General features: G+C 36.6%; 1 protein-coding gene across 4 annotated transcripts in view; it reads right to left on the reverse strand.

Moving 5' to 3' along the window:
- Positions 1–642: 642 nt before the first annotated feature.
- The window catches only part of LOC121331016 (cAMP-dependent protein kinase catalytic subunit beta-like), a 56,756-nt gene continuing 41,899 nt past the window's right edge, over positions 643–15,499 (reverse strand). For all 4 annotated transcript variants that reach the window (XM_041278113.1, XM_041278112.1, XM_041278111.1 and 1 more), the window contains 8 exons: positions 15,281–15,409; positions 11,254–11,352; positions 10,372–10,454; positions 9,923–10,049; positions 7,954–8,049; positions 7,326–7,448; positions 3,680–3,844; positions 643–2,889 (listed from right to left, as the gene is read on the reverse strand). In XM_041278113.1, the coding sequence (XP_041134047.1) occupies positions 2,764–2,889; positions 3,680–3,844; positions 7,326–7,448; positions 7,954–8,049; positions 9,923–10,049; positions 10,372–10,454; positions 11,254–11,352; positions 15,281–15,409 (948 nt within the window). In that variant the 3' untranslated portion in view covers positions 643–2,763. The remainder of the gene's footprint in view (positions 2,890–3,679; positions 3,845–7,325; positions 7,449–7,953; positions 8,050–9,922; positions 10,050–10,371; positions 10,455–11,253; positions 11,353–15,280; positions 15,410–15,499) is intronic.

Raw genomic sequence — 15,499 nt, forward strand, 5'->3', positions numbered from 1 at the left:
ATCATTACTGGTGACTACTACACCGCTTTGAAACTTGTAGTGTGCACAGAATGCCAAGCAAAAAATAATGTGGGATGTCACATATCACAATTGCAGCAAATGGCACAGGAACTTTTCTTTATAGATAGAATTCAATGACCATTTCAGAATTCAGGAGACACCCGAGAACAGAAGGAAAAGGAAGCTTGGGTTTAACCCAGATAAGCCTAAGTCTGGACGGTTCCATTTTTTTTTAAAAAGTTAACAGGATGTAATCTTTTGAAGCATTGTAACATGGTATGAACTGACAGAGGAAAAATACTTTGTGAGTTGATTTGTAAGTGGTCAAAACACATTAACAATTGTTATAAAGCACTAACAAGTAAAAAATGAAATGTTGTTTTGTTTCCCTAACCTAAAAAACTGGTATTACTGAGGAACAATACAAAAATCTAAAATCACAAAATAAATATACTTTCTCTTAGTTATTACCCAAATGTTAACAGCTAACTGGTTCTTGGTGACACCTTGAGACTTCAGTTATGTCTACTGTTTCAGCCACTTGCCAGACTTCTGATAACTTAAGACATGATAGTAACAATACTCCCCCCCCCCCCCCCCCCCTTTTTTTAAAGAACATCTAAAATTCTAAGAGATGGTAAATGTGATCTCCAGCGTTTATTAAAATCTTTGTCCATAAATGACAACAAAGTTACTGTAGAATTGATCGCATACAGCTAGCATACAACAGCATATCCTGGTCTAAATGAAATACAAAAGAGTTTAACATTTTCATACAAAGGATTACTTCTTTTAAATTTATTAATGTGACATATATATCTTTTGTTACATAAAATCTGCTACAGCAAAGTATTTTATACTTCCCTTGCACATACAAGTAAATATGGGTGGACAAAAACTGCAATCCGTGTCAGCCTTCTAATGACATTGTGCAAAATATCCAACAAACTAAATACATGGAACTGATAGTACAGCCCATACTGGTAATGTAAAATGATGACAAAGATTTTTTATTTTTGAGGAGTGTCATATAACTTAGAAGGAAGTGATGTCAGTGTATTAGTCACCGGCACTCCAACAATTACGATGACTATACACTGAGAATCTGTTTTAATGTTTAATTATTTCATGTCTACGGGCTTGAAATGTACTTTCTTGAAGACAGCAAGAACTATGCCTTTCTTAACTGTTCAAAAAAATGAATTTATTATTTGACAGCATCTTTCCATAATGTGTATAAATAAAAACCAAATATGGATAAGAAAACACAAGCAAAAAGGTGTAACTTATGAAATGAGTTTCAGCAAACACAGAATTAAACGTGAAAGTGCTGAAGCTTAGACACATCAGCATTTGTAATGTTGTCTTAGTTGGAGTGTGAATACAACTTAAAATCAAGAAACAACAAAAAAATCCTACATATCTAATAGTTGTAATTCTAAATTGTCATAAGAATGAAAGAAATCAGGAAAGAAAATGCAAGAGAATGGCTAATACATACAAATATGGCAGTTTTACACAGCTCATTTGAGAACTTTGCAAAACACAACTTAAGCATTAAAAATTCAAAACAGAGTGACTTTTGTTAATGCACGTGCCCTGTCCAGTTTTACCAACTCTGCCACAGAAAAAATTGGCAGTAACCATTTTTGCACACATTGTAGCTAGCAAACGACAATATCAGTATAGCACTTCACTCCAAGTACAGCTTTTTTTTAGTTTTAAAACAGCTTGCAGTGGAGCTATACAGTGACGCAGAAGTCTACCAAATTATAAAAGGGTTCCAAATTGTCTCTTAGTACCTGAAACTTTCATGTTATCTTGTGCCTCATTTAAAAATGTACCAAGATTACTTCAATATTTTCATTACAGGAGTTGAAACAAAATGATCTATGATCTGACATACTGGTAAAACACTGCTACAAATGGTACAAAGATCTCTCTACTTTGACGATGTCCTGCTGTATCCGTAGGTCTGCCGCACTCTGCAGTATCCAGCTGTATTAAGGCATGAATACTGTCCTGATGAAGAATAAGAAATTGATTATACAGGAATATTGAAGGCACAGGGCTTTATCTACCCTGCGTCGGCCATCAAATTCATTCTAATTTCATGCTTGGATAACCAAAACGCTTTATTCTTGTTTGATCGATATATAGATAGACATGAAGAACAAGTACTACTTCCAAAAGATGCCAAGAATGTTGTCTAGATTCTAGTCTGAGCTACCAGAAGATTCTTTCTTTAATAACTTTTAAAGTCTCAGACACGTAACAGACAAACTATTGGCTGGCAAACACTAGAAGCAACATCTATCTTTCATTTCAATCTATTTCACACCAAGTGCACAACCTCCCGATACAATCACTCAGTCATTAAACACTGACATAAAAGGGTGGATTTTTTCTTCTGTAAAATACCACTTTGTTAAATAAAAAAAAAAAAAAAAAACAACAAGAAGGGGGGAAAACAACATTAAAAGACAAAGACAACTGCTTCGGAACTCAAAATAAAGAAAAAGAAAATTAAGAAAGTGGTCTAGTTTTTTGTGGGGAGTGTCTGCTTAAATGTGCCTGTGTATGAAGGTTAGTGCTAACTGCACACAAGGACCATGGATTAAGGACCTCATTCAGCTTTGTGGAATGAAGGAACTAGGTCATTTTTTTTAAACAAATATGGTGGTCTCAGCTCCACACCCCATCTCTTAGCAGAGTGCAAAGATCCCAATATACGAGCCCTGATGCAACCTCACTCTCACACTTTTAAAAATCTGAAAACTCTTTTGCGCATTTTTCTGTAACAGACACGCGGATGTCCTCTTCTTCATAGTCATCGAAGTTGCTTGTATCTCCAGGGCCTCTGCACTTTGGTATGAAGGGGGCTTCCACCTGCAGGCAAAACAGGACAGACTGAGAAAAGGCAGTTTCACAATGCCATCAGAAACAAAGACTTTTGGTTTCAGTTCAGTACTTCCAGGATATCATTCTCTGGGTACAGTTTATCTACAATTCGGTGTAGTTGAAAAATTGAAGTCAATCAAATCTAACAAGAGTCTGGAAAAAGAACAAAGAATACATTAGGGTAGTCTGAATCTGGCCAAAGAGGATTATGTAGCATGTCCCAGTATATAACCATGTACTATTAAGAACCTATAATGGGCGAGGGGTTTCGAATGTTATCTCTAGCAACCACGCCTAATATGGATTTTATTTCACACATGCCTGGCTTACCAAAATTAAGTCAAAACAAATTAAAATATATACAATTTAAATTGACACAGAACTGCAACATTTATTTGACTCCCGTCTAATTGGTCAACAGAAAAATCTTTGAGCACCATTAAATTAAAAAAATACCTTTTTTGCAAGGTGTAATGTTTAAGAGTCCAAGCTTAAAACTATGCGTGGCTTTGCTATTCTTTTACTACAATTTACATTGCTTGCAAAAGGTAAAAATGCTGTACATTTTTTGATAAATCAAATCACTAAAAAAAAAAAAATAATAATTCTCCCATTATACATTGAATTAGAAATGAGAAACAGGTCAACAACAAGTAATGCTTTAAAAGTACATTAGCAAATACATTCCACAATAGAAAAAAAATAAAGTCTAATCTAATATCGGTTTCATTTTATTTTCTAAATGATTGTACTTCTTTACAATATAAACCTGACTTGCCTTTCTCTCGTAGATGGCAATCCAATCTGTAGTTGCAAACCACTTGTGGTTCTTAATGTCATTTACACCATTCTTCAGATTGCCATACCGTTTGGTCAGATCTACCTGAAGTAAATTCCTCAGAAGGTCTTTCAAGTCTGAACTGAAGTGAGAGGGGAATCGTACCTGAAATCCAAAGAGTGACCATTTTAAACCCTGCACTACATGTTCTCTTTCTTTCTTTCTTTCTTTCTTTCTTTCTTTCTTTCTTTCTTTATGTACCTTTCTGGGATGTTAAGATGAACCCCTTAAGTACCGGGATTGTGTTAACACGATAAAAAAACGCACTTCGTTTTGATGACTTACAGGGCCACCGTACTTTGCAGTACAGATTTAGAACACATCACTTGATAGGGGATGGACGGACATTCACTTCCAGATAGTTTTTTTTTTTTTTCCCATGTGATGTCACGGAGAGGGACATTTAGTGCCTAAAGGGTGAGAAAGTTTTGGCAGTGTGGAGAGAAGAGACACCACAGTCTGCTTCAGATAAAACTTTTAGGAGGTGAGAAAGACCTGGAAAAACTGTTAATCCATTGTATTTGACAGTTATATAAGAACATGTACTCTGTCTCATGTGTCACTAATCTACACACCATACTTCACACTGTTAAGGGGACAAGTTTTTATTGAGAAAAAAATTATATATTAAAATACAAAACTGAAAGATCATAATTGGATAAGTCTCCACCCCCGAGTTAATACTTGGTGGAAACACCCTTGGCAGCAATTACTGCTATGAATCTGTTGGGATAGGTCTCTACCAAATTTACACACCTAGATTTGGCAATATTTCACAATTCTTCTTTACAAAACTGTTGAAGCTCTGTCAAGTTCCTTGGGGAGCATTGATGGACAGCAATCTTCAAGTCATGCCACAAATTTTCGATTGAATTTAGGTTGGGACTCTGACTGGGCCATTCAAGGACATTTACCTTTTTGTTCCTCTGCCACTCCAGTGTAGCTTTGGCTGTGTGCTTTGGGTCGTTGTCATGCTGATAGGTGAACTTCCTTCCCAGTTTCAGCTTTCTTGCAGAGGGCAGCAGGTTTTTCTCAAGGACTTCTCTGTACTTTGCTCCATTCATTTTCCCTTCTATCCTGAGGAGTGCCCCAGTCCCTGCCAATGAGAAACATCCCCATAACATGATGCTGCCACCACCATGCTTCACAGTAGGGATGGTGTTCTTTGGGTGATGCACTGTGTTGGGTTTGTGCCAAACATAATGCTTCGCATTTAGGCTAAAAGTTTCCATTTTAGTTTCATCAGACCACAAAACTTTTTGCGGCAGGGCTGCACAATCAAGTGTTTTTTTTTTTTTTTTTTTTTGCATACATCAAACGGGAGTCAAATTGGGCTTTCTTGAGTAATGACTTCCTTCTTGCCACCATACCTTACAGGGCAGATTTGTTGTCACATGCACACTTTGACCAGTCTTAGACATAAAAGCCTGTAGCTCTTGCAATGTTGTCATTGGCCTCTTGGTAGCCTCTCTGATCAGTCTCCTTCTTGCTCGTTCATCCAGTTTGGAGGGACAGCCTGATCTAGGCAGGGTCTTGGTGGTGCCATACACCTTCCACGTCTTAATAATCGTCTTGACTGTGCTCCAAGGGATATTCAAGGCCTTTGATATTTTTTTACACCCATCCCCTGATCTGTGCCTTTCAACAACTTTGTCCCGGAGTTCTTTTGAAAGCGCCTTGGTGCTCATGGTTGAGTCTTTGCTTTGAAATGCGCTACCTAGCAGAGGGAACCTACAGGAACTGCTGAATTTATCATGAAATCATGTGAATCACTACAATTTAACACAGGCCGTCCCTCCAAACTGGATGACCGAGCAAGGAGGAGACTGATCAAAGTGTGCATGTGACAACAACATACCAAGCACTCCACAAATCTGGCCTATATGGTAGGGTGGCAAGAAGGAAGCCATTACTCAAGAAAGCCCACCTTGAATCCTGTTTGAAGTATGCAAAAAAACACTCTGGAGATTCTGCAGCCATGCGGCAAAAAGTTTTGTGGTCTGATGAAACTAAAATGGAAATTTTTGGTCTAAATGCAATGCGTTATGTTTGGCGCAAACCCAACACAGCGCATCACCCAAAGAACACCATCCCTACTTTGAAGCATGGTGGTGGCAGCATCATGTTATGGGGATGTTTCTCATCGGCAGGGACTGGGGCACTCGTCAGGATAATGAAAATGAATGGAGCAAAGTACAGAGAATTCCGTGAGGAAAACCTGCTACCCTCTGCAAGAAGCTGAAACTGGGACAGATGTTCACCTTTCAGCATGACAACGACTCACTGGAGTGGCGAAAGAACAAAAAGGTAAATGTCCTTGATTGGCCCAGTCAGAGCCCCAACCTAAATCCAATCGAAAATTTGTGGCATGACTTGAATATTGCTGTCCATCAACGCTCCCCAAGGAACTTGACAGAGCTTCAACAGTTTTGTAAAGAAGAATGGTAATAAATTGCCTAGGTGGGCAAAATTGGTAGAGACCCAGCCCAACACAGCTGTAATTGCTGCCAAAGGTGCTTCCACCAAGTATTAACTCAGGGGGGTGGAGACTTATCCAATTATGAGCTTTCAGTTTTGTATTTTTAATATATAATTTTGTTCTCAATAAAAACTTTTTTCCTCTTAACAGTGTGGAGCATGGTGTGTAGATAAGTGGAAAAAATCCTTATTTAAATGCATGAAACTCTGAGGCACTGACACAACAAAATGTGAAAAAAGTTCAAGGGGGTGTAGACTTTCTATAGGCACTGTGTGTGTGTGAGTATTATCTATCTATCTATCTATCTATCTATATATATATATATATATATATATATATATATATATATATATTCCTTCCCCCCCCAACTAGTCATATATATTGTAGGGCGTATATATAATAAACCACATACTATAATGCAATATAAAGTAAAGTATATATTTTAAATTTGTCCATACAAAAAAAAAAAAAAGGGAAATGACTAATTTTTTGTAGTCTTTCATAACATTCCAGGGAGCCCCCAGAAAGTCTTGTAGTACAAAAAATATGTACATAGATCATTTGTCTTATTCATTATCTTTAAACAGAATACATAAAACTTACTTAAAGTATTGTAAGGTCCCTCGGGGTTCACAGAATATCATGTTTTTATACATGTATCTCTAAACAGAATACATAATAAAAAATACTTAACATTAAAAGTAAATAAATAAATAAAATTGAAATACTGTGTTAAAAAAAGTACAAAGCTTGTATGGTTTCTGAAGTACTTTATAATATTCTCCAGAGTGAAAAAGGGACACCACTTTTCTGTTAAAAAACTGATTTTTAGTGAATTTTTATACGAAGATAGTCAAATACAGCCAAAAATACACCTGGTCCTGGGGGAGCATCTCACTGATAAAATGCTTGGTCCTGAAAGGGTTAAAAGGCAGCACTCTTGTAAACATCAGTCATATGTTCAGGTAAAAATGAAAACAAAAATTGACAGGTTGTATCATTTATCAATAGATTCTGATACTCACTGTAACTTGTAGTAATTTTTGGTTTTTAAAAAAAAAAAAAAAAAAAAAAAAAAAGGATGTAACACATATCGATTTGACCTACCTTTCCAGAGACAATTTTTTCATATATTTGAATAGGCTGATCAGCAAAGAATGGAGGATAGCCCGCTGCCATTTCGTAGATTAGAACACCCAGTGCCCACCAGTCCACAGCTTTGTTGTAGCCCTAAATGCAAACAAAAAGTAAACACATTAACATCTCAGTATTCAGAAAGACAGATCTTGTATAGCTCAATGTTGGAAAACTATAAAATGTCAGGTTTCACAGATCTGAGATAACATTTGGTATTACAAGATAGGGTCTAACCAGGGTCTGTGAAACCCGTTAGCAGACACTTTTATAAAGAAAAAAAAATGTAAACATTATTAATATTAAGAATTTAGTAAAAGCAGTTTCTAGCTAAAACTTTTATGTGATCCTTTCGGTTAAACACATAAACCCCACATGATAAACACAGCATTAATTCTGTACTATTAATTATTTCAATTTTTAGGGTGCTCAATCAAAAAAAGAGGATCCTTATGCGCAGATTGCCCCCCTCCATCTGTCACATACACTACATTGATTTTGCACCAAACATTTATCATAGACTAGCTTTCAATGAATAGTTTAAAACACACACAAGCATGATAAACACTGTAACACCAGTTTAAATCTGTCAACACTTTACCTTGCTGAGGATAATCTCTGGAGCCAGATATTCTGGAGTTCCACACAACGTCCAAGTTCTGCCTTTTACTCTTTTGGCAAAGCCAAAGTCTGTGACCTAAACCCAAAAATATGAGATAAAATGAAATCATGTTTAAACAGTACCTCATATTATACCTTGTAAATGTGGATAACTTGTCACTAAAATAATAATACATACAGTGCCTATAGTAAGTACTCACCCCCTTGGACGTTTTAACAGTTTGTTGTGTTACAACCTGAAATCTTGATGCATTTAAATTGGATTCTTTCCTTTGATTTACACAACCTACTCAACACTTTCAATTTGTGAAAAAATGGGCAGGAGAAAAAACAAATCAATTAAAAATAAAAACCTGAAAAGTCTTCATTAGATAAGTATTCACCCTGTGTTTGCTATGACACTCCTAAATAAACTCAGGTGCAACCAATTGCCTTCAGAATTCACACAGTAAGTTAAATGGAGTCCATCTGTGTTCAATAAGTTTTTCACATGATTTCAGATTAAATACACCTGTCTTTGTAAGGTCCCACAGTTGGGTAGTGCATTCAAAGCAAAGATACTACCATGAAGAAAAAGGAACTTTCAAAACAACACTGGGATAAAGTTGTAGAAAGGCACAGATCAGGGGAGGGGTATAAAAAGATTTCAAAGGTATTGAACATCCCTTGGAGCACAGTCAAGTCGATCATTAAGAAGTGGAAGGTATACAGCACCACCCAGAATCTGCTTAGAGCAGGCCGTCCTCCCAAACTGAGCAGCTGGGTAAGAAGGGCATTGGTCAGAGAAGCCACTAAGAGGCCAATGACAACTGTGAAAGACCTACAGCGTTCCATGGCTGAGATGGGACAAACTGCCCATGTGTCAACAATAGCTCAGATACTCCACAAATCTGGCCTGTATGGAAGAGTGGCAAGAAGGAAGCCATTTCTGAAAAAAAAAAAAACATGTAAAATCCCACTTGGAATTTGCAAAAAGGCATTTGGGAGACTCTGAAAAGATGTGGCAAAAGATTAAACAAAAATTGAACTATTTGGCCTAAATGCAAAGCGTTATGTCTGGTACAAACCCAGCACAACACATCACCCAGGTAACATCATCCCTACTGTGAATCATGGTGGTGGCAGCATCATGCTATGGAGATGCTTTTCATCAGCAGGGACTGGGAAGCTTGTCAGGGTAGAGGGCAAAATGGATGGAGCTAAATACAGGCAAATCCTTGAGGAAAACCTGCTTCAGTCTGCAAAAGACCTAAGACTGGGACAGAGACTCACCTTTCAGCAGGCTTAAAAACAAGAAAGTGAATGTCCTAGAGTGGCCCAGTCAAAGCCCGGACTTGAATCCGATTGAGAATCTGTGGCAAGACTTGAAGATTGCTGTCCTCCAACGATCCCCATCCAATTTAACGGAGCTTGAACAAGTACTGACTCGGGGGTGAATACTTATCTAAGCAAGATATTTCAGTTTTATTTTTTATTAACTGTTGTTTCACAATAAAAATTCTCTTGCCTCTTCAAAGTGTTGGGTAGGTTGTGTAAATCAAAAGGAAAAAAAATCCTGTTTAAATACATCAAGATTTCAGGTTGTAACACAACAAACTGTGAAAACGTCCAGGGTGTGTGTGTGTGTGTGTGTGTGTGTGTGTGTGTGAATACTTACTATAGGCACTGTATTTGTGACTGCCTATAGAAGAAGTTGCCTCTGCCACAAACAACTTAACCTATACTGTTTTTTTTTTTGTAACAGTGATGGAACCAGTAAAATTGTTGTGCAGCATACAGAACAATGCAAATAACTGTTGTTTAAGTTATTAATGAAATAGATATTGGGAAAACAGCTCAAATTAATGATATGCTTATAAAGGAGGTTTTATTCTGTTTATATGGTTTGAGATTGTCAGTCTATTCAACTGGTTTGCCTCATTTTCTAAGGATCACTGTTAGTTCCATACCTGGATGTACCCATGTTGATCGATTAAAAGATTTTCAGGTTTCAGATCTCTGTAGATGAGGTCTAGTGAATGGAGGTACTCAAATGTCAGTACTATCTGAGCTGCATAAAATCGTGCGTGGGGTTCACTTTTGAAGGAGAACAAAACAAAAACAAGTCAGTACAAGGTTTAGTCATGCTTTACTTATACTGTACATATATTAATACTTTTCAAAACCAGCAACTACAAAAAAAATCATAATAGCAAGTACTAACCCATCAGTATGCGAACACTAACTGTTTGTTTATTTGCAAAGTACACAATAATTTCCACATAAACCACTAGGACTCAGAATACTTTGGCATCACCAATCTGTTTGTAAAATGAAGTGAAAAAAGTTTTTAGAAAATATATTTTTTAGAAATAATAAATCCAACTACAATATCCATGATTAAGTAGCTGCAACTTACCTAAACCTTCCGATTCTTCTAAGATGTGAAAACATTTCTCCTCCTGGAACATACTCCATCACCATATATAAATTAGAATTGTCCTAAAGCAAAATAAAAAAATAAATCTGATTATTAACACTTTTGTTATGGCTGCGTGTACAGTTTTACACAGCTCAACCTTGTTTAATTTCTGCATCTGATTCATAAGGTGCATTACATTAATTAAAAAAACAAAAACAACACAGGAACAAACAGTTCAGTAATATGCAATTTATAACAAAATATCTGATAGGTTTAATGCTCCAGCTGTGTATTCTACTCATACCACTACTCTACTAGAAGGACTTAAGTAGCTATAGCCACCTAATAGGCTTATATTATCCATGATCACAGATAATTTTTTACTGAAGTGTCTCAGAGTCCATATGGTGGCTAATTAAAACAGCAGGAGTGATCTGAAGGCCTCCACAGGTCTATGTAAATTCCGAGATATACAGACAAGGACCTACAACAGCCTACAAATGGCATGGCTTTTGTCAGACTTGCACATGTAATTTTATTATGTATTCATTTATTTTTTTTACTTGTGATGTAGCTTCTGTTGAGCAACAGAGTTGTAGTATTACTACTATCACCAAGCACTCAGCAACTTTCTCAGCAGATTCAGAGGGGAGGGGATAAAAAGAGGGTGCTATTCTTGTTATGACATTGATAGGCAAGGAGGAAAACTCCCTCACTAATACCATAATGTGATTCAGTAAACATAATTTAAAAAAAAATTAAAAAAAGATCCAAATTGTCACCTAAAAAAAGAATACTGGAAAAGCATAAAAATATCAATACAAATTGTACTACTGTAAAAGCATTAAAGCAATTTTACTAATCAAAGGGACATTTTACCTTAAAGGCATACTCCAACCTTACAAGAAATGGGAAGCACACAGCCTGTAATATTCTCTTCTCATTTAATGTGTGCTCTATCTGCTTCAGTTTGACAACCTATAAAACAAACGACAAAAAAATGACAGTTCACCTCACTGGAATATTGTATGAGCATATCATTATAAACATGTTACGTCAAATAAGGCTGAAGCCATACAGGTCCTTGTGCAACAGGGCTGCTGAAGCTGGGTTATACCAGGTATCTCAAAATAGCTTTGCTTGGTTTCATTTGTTTGTTAAACAAGCTCTGTAAAGGATATTTATTAACAACAAACACTAAAAGGAAACAAAAAGGGTGGTGAATTGTATTGTAAATCTGCATTTCAAAAGAGCATTTTTTAATATTCCTTTGCGAAGCATATTGGTATGTATTGGAATGTGTCAAATGATCTATGAATATAGTCAGTTTTATAACAGTTTGGGAATTAAAACCAAACCAAAAACACAAGGGATCCATGTTGTTTATTAAAAATACTGATAAATCAGGTACCTTCACTGTCTTAATATACAGAAAACATGTGGATTATTTGAGTAACTTCTCTTAGTAAGTCAAAATAAAGTGGATTTTCTGGTTCTTGTTCTACCACAACCATTTCACAGTAACATCAACCGAACAGCATGTAGGTGGTTTGCATGAAAGAACATAGATCAAATAAGATAGAAACTCCTCACTTTCACCTAATCCTCTAGTTACAGCTTCACTTTCAAAACAGAAAAACAAAACACTCTTGTATAAATGGCAGACAGACAGGCAGACATACATGAACATATAGAATGTTCTGTACAATGCAATTGGCAGGTTGCTACTACCCTATATTTAAACATATTAAGAATACATCTGCCTGCAGTAGATGCAAGTTAATAGTTTTAGATAAATAAAAACATCAACAATAAAACTAATTTGGATAAGGGCACCTTTATAAAACTTAATGTATTTGCATTTAACAGTAACAAATACATTTGCATAGAACTTGTCTGGAAACACATTATGGTTTCTAAGAAGGCATGAGCTGTATTCCACAGACTCACTGAGGTACTGTACTTAGTGCTCTTATTGGCCACTGTTTATACTGTGTTGCACCACATCACGTTTAACGTCACAGCAGTTCAAAAAACACACTTGAAAAGAAACCTATTTCCCTTTGAAGTTTTCCCCATCTCTGACCTTTTCAAAGGTTGTCGGCAAAAGTAAATAAAAATGCCAAACCCTAACCCATTAATGTAAAATAACACTGTCTAGGCAGCTAGATACTCATGTTCTCCACGCTTTGCTTTCTATTTTGTTTTTCAAACTAAACTCATGAAACAAGAACATGTGGGTTTCAGATAAGTGCCCAGCATAATGTTCAAGCTGGTATTCTCTTAGTATACAAGGTTAGAAGGTAACATTTTGAGGAGGTGGCTACTTGAAAAATATGGTGGTCCATTAATGACTTTAGTGGCCCAACATTTGACTTGCTGATTCTGTTTCACCTTCTTCATAATTCAAGCACAACAGCAAGCAATTACATTAAAATCACTTCCCCTCCAGATACTACTTTAACTTGCATTTCGTTCTCGCACTTGCCTGGGAACTAGGTAGCTTCCAATGTGTCAGTTTCGAGTTGTGTTGTTCTTTCCCGCTGATTTAACAGAATGTTCTCATAATTAGGATGAAGCAACTTAAGACTTAAAGGCAAATCGTTAAAAGGAAAATAAACATCGAAAAATTCAAGCCCTACTTATAAGAGTATGAAAACAATGTGCACGGTAATCGAAAAAGGTTTTATGCTGGCGTGGGTTTCAGGGTGCAATGAATCAACACGTACCTGAAAGGCAGACACAGGCATTGAAATTTGCAGACGATTTAAAACATTGTGTGTGACCTGAGACAGGCAAGCATTCATTACTTTCACAAAATAATTTGTTTTGTAAATGCGTTATCTAAACGCATGTTATTAAATTACATACTTCCTTTTGTTCATATTACATCTTCTGTCTTTTACAGTGTGTGTAAGACATACATAATTACAAGAAAGCATGTCAGCGGCAAATAGAAAAAAAATTCATAAGTTATGGGCCTTCTTTTACGAAACCACCTGTGTTAAGAGGCCACTATTAGGACTGTCCCTTTTTTTTAATTTTTTTTATTTAGAGTGACCAATTATTATTTTAATATATTATCCCCCAATTTGGAAAGTCCAATTATGTTTTTTTGTCCTCACCACAGCGAGTCCCCACACAGCACAGACGTTCTGAGGGTATGCGAGTGTCCTCTGATCTCACAAGCCGAAAATAGAATCGTTTTTACGTCGAGCAATCCAGATCAGAGTGGGGCCGGCTACAAATCCCGAAGAATCAGCCCTGATTTTTATCCACTCCAAATGTGCTCGGTGTCTGGCCAGGAGGGTTCGCTGTTGCGCGATTAGAAGCAATCCCTGCCGGTTTCCCATTTCCCACTTCAGTAGCCTCACAGCCAGTGTGACGTCCCCTTCCGAGTCCCCAGCAAAGTACATGCTCTTTAGACAGCCCAGATGTGAACCAGCCCTGTCCAAACTGTATGACTCATCCTGCGCTCCCCGCGGCAGAGCTTTAACTGGATGAGCCACTCAGGAACCCTCAAAAATTTAACCCAAATAAACATTGGAAAAGGGAGCAATGTACAATTATTACATTTAACATACATAATATATAAAATATCAAAATAAAACTAAAACAAAATGTTGGTCACTATACTTGAGAGAGAGAGAGCGAGAGAGAGAGACACACAGATGAACTCGTTTTATATGACCTTGTTTAATATCATAACCCGTTTATTATCAGGACTTTTGAAAAACCACACACCATGCACCATAGGTTCTTTGAGAAATTACCTCTTTTATATAATATCATCTCACAAACTATTGGCACATTTTGTGCAGCCTGTCAAATGCTGCGTTGGCAGTCTTAAAATGATACAGTTCAGTTACAAAACACCAACATCGCCAAATAACCAGTCAGTCTTATACAAATGCACACAGAAAAACACCAAGTGCAATGCCTAATTGATAGCTCTCATCAGCCAACAATTCATGCCTTTTTCAGATAATGACACAAACTGTTTCGTTCCAATTAAATGATACAAAACATATTTTTCCTGTAGTAAACTATATACATGTGTTCAAATGTAAAGAACAACTAAATGTACAATATTAAAACACTACTCTTTAATTTACTGTTTGTACCCCCCCTCGTTATGTTTTGTCATAGGCAAACGTGAAACCTGGCTTATATCGTGACCTGCTTTATATCAAGAATTATATCTGCACAAGCAATCATGATATAAAGCGGGTTTGTGTGTGTGTGTGTGTCTGTCTATATATATATATATATATATATATATATATATATATATATATATATATATATATATATATATAAAAAGTATTAATCCCACGGTTAAGTTAGTCAGGATACTGCATTGGTAGTAATTTATCCAATAGATTGAGATCTGCGCCATTTTCAAACACCATTTGGCCTACCAGGCTACTGGTTGTTCAATTTTGATGGCCCAAAGAAATTTGTGGCTACAGGTTTGTGGGCCACTGTTAATTCTGAGCCTTGTATAAGAATGTACCAAGTATTATGGCAACTCAGTACTGTATATTGCAGAATTGCACCACATGATGTCAAAACAGTGTTTAACAGCACTGCACTGAGCAATCTTTACTTAGCTTTAGCCATATTTCTGCTTTCTTGTTTTAAACAATACCCCTTAACTGCAGATTTTCTTCCACATTTACTACAATAAAAGAATACAGGTCTACAAAATGCAACAGAGACAGGACTACCTGAAGCCTCTCAGTTGTGTGCTCAAGGTCTCTGAGCAGCACCAGCTATGGAAAAAGACCCATAACTAGTTGTCAGGGGGTGTTCAGATCTGGATTAAGGTCCGTGGGAAAGCTCCCAAATTGGTTTAACAAGAACAAGCTAAGTACAGCTATGAGCGGGTGAAAAATATACCAACCTTCTGCTTATCCAGTATCTTCATGGCATAGTACTGCTCTGTTCCTTTATGCTTTACCAACATAACTCTTCCAAATGAGCCTGTGCCAAGGGTTTTTTGCCTCTCAAAGTCATCTAGACCGGTGGTACTCTGAAAATAAAAAGTTTATTAGCCAATTTCCCCATTCAGGCTACACCACATTGTTAAACATATATCAACGTATATTGTTTAAAAGAAAAA

The sequence above is a fragment of the Polyodon spathula genome, chromosome 18, assembly GCF_017654505.1.
Source record: "Polyodon spathula isolate WHYD16114869_AA chromosome 18, ASM1765450v1, whole genome shotgun sequence".
NCBI classification, from domain to species: domain Eukaryota; kingdom Metazoa; phylum Chordata; class Actinopteri; order Acipenseriformes; family Polyodontidae; genus Polyodon; species Polyodon spathula.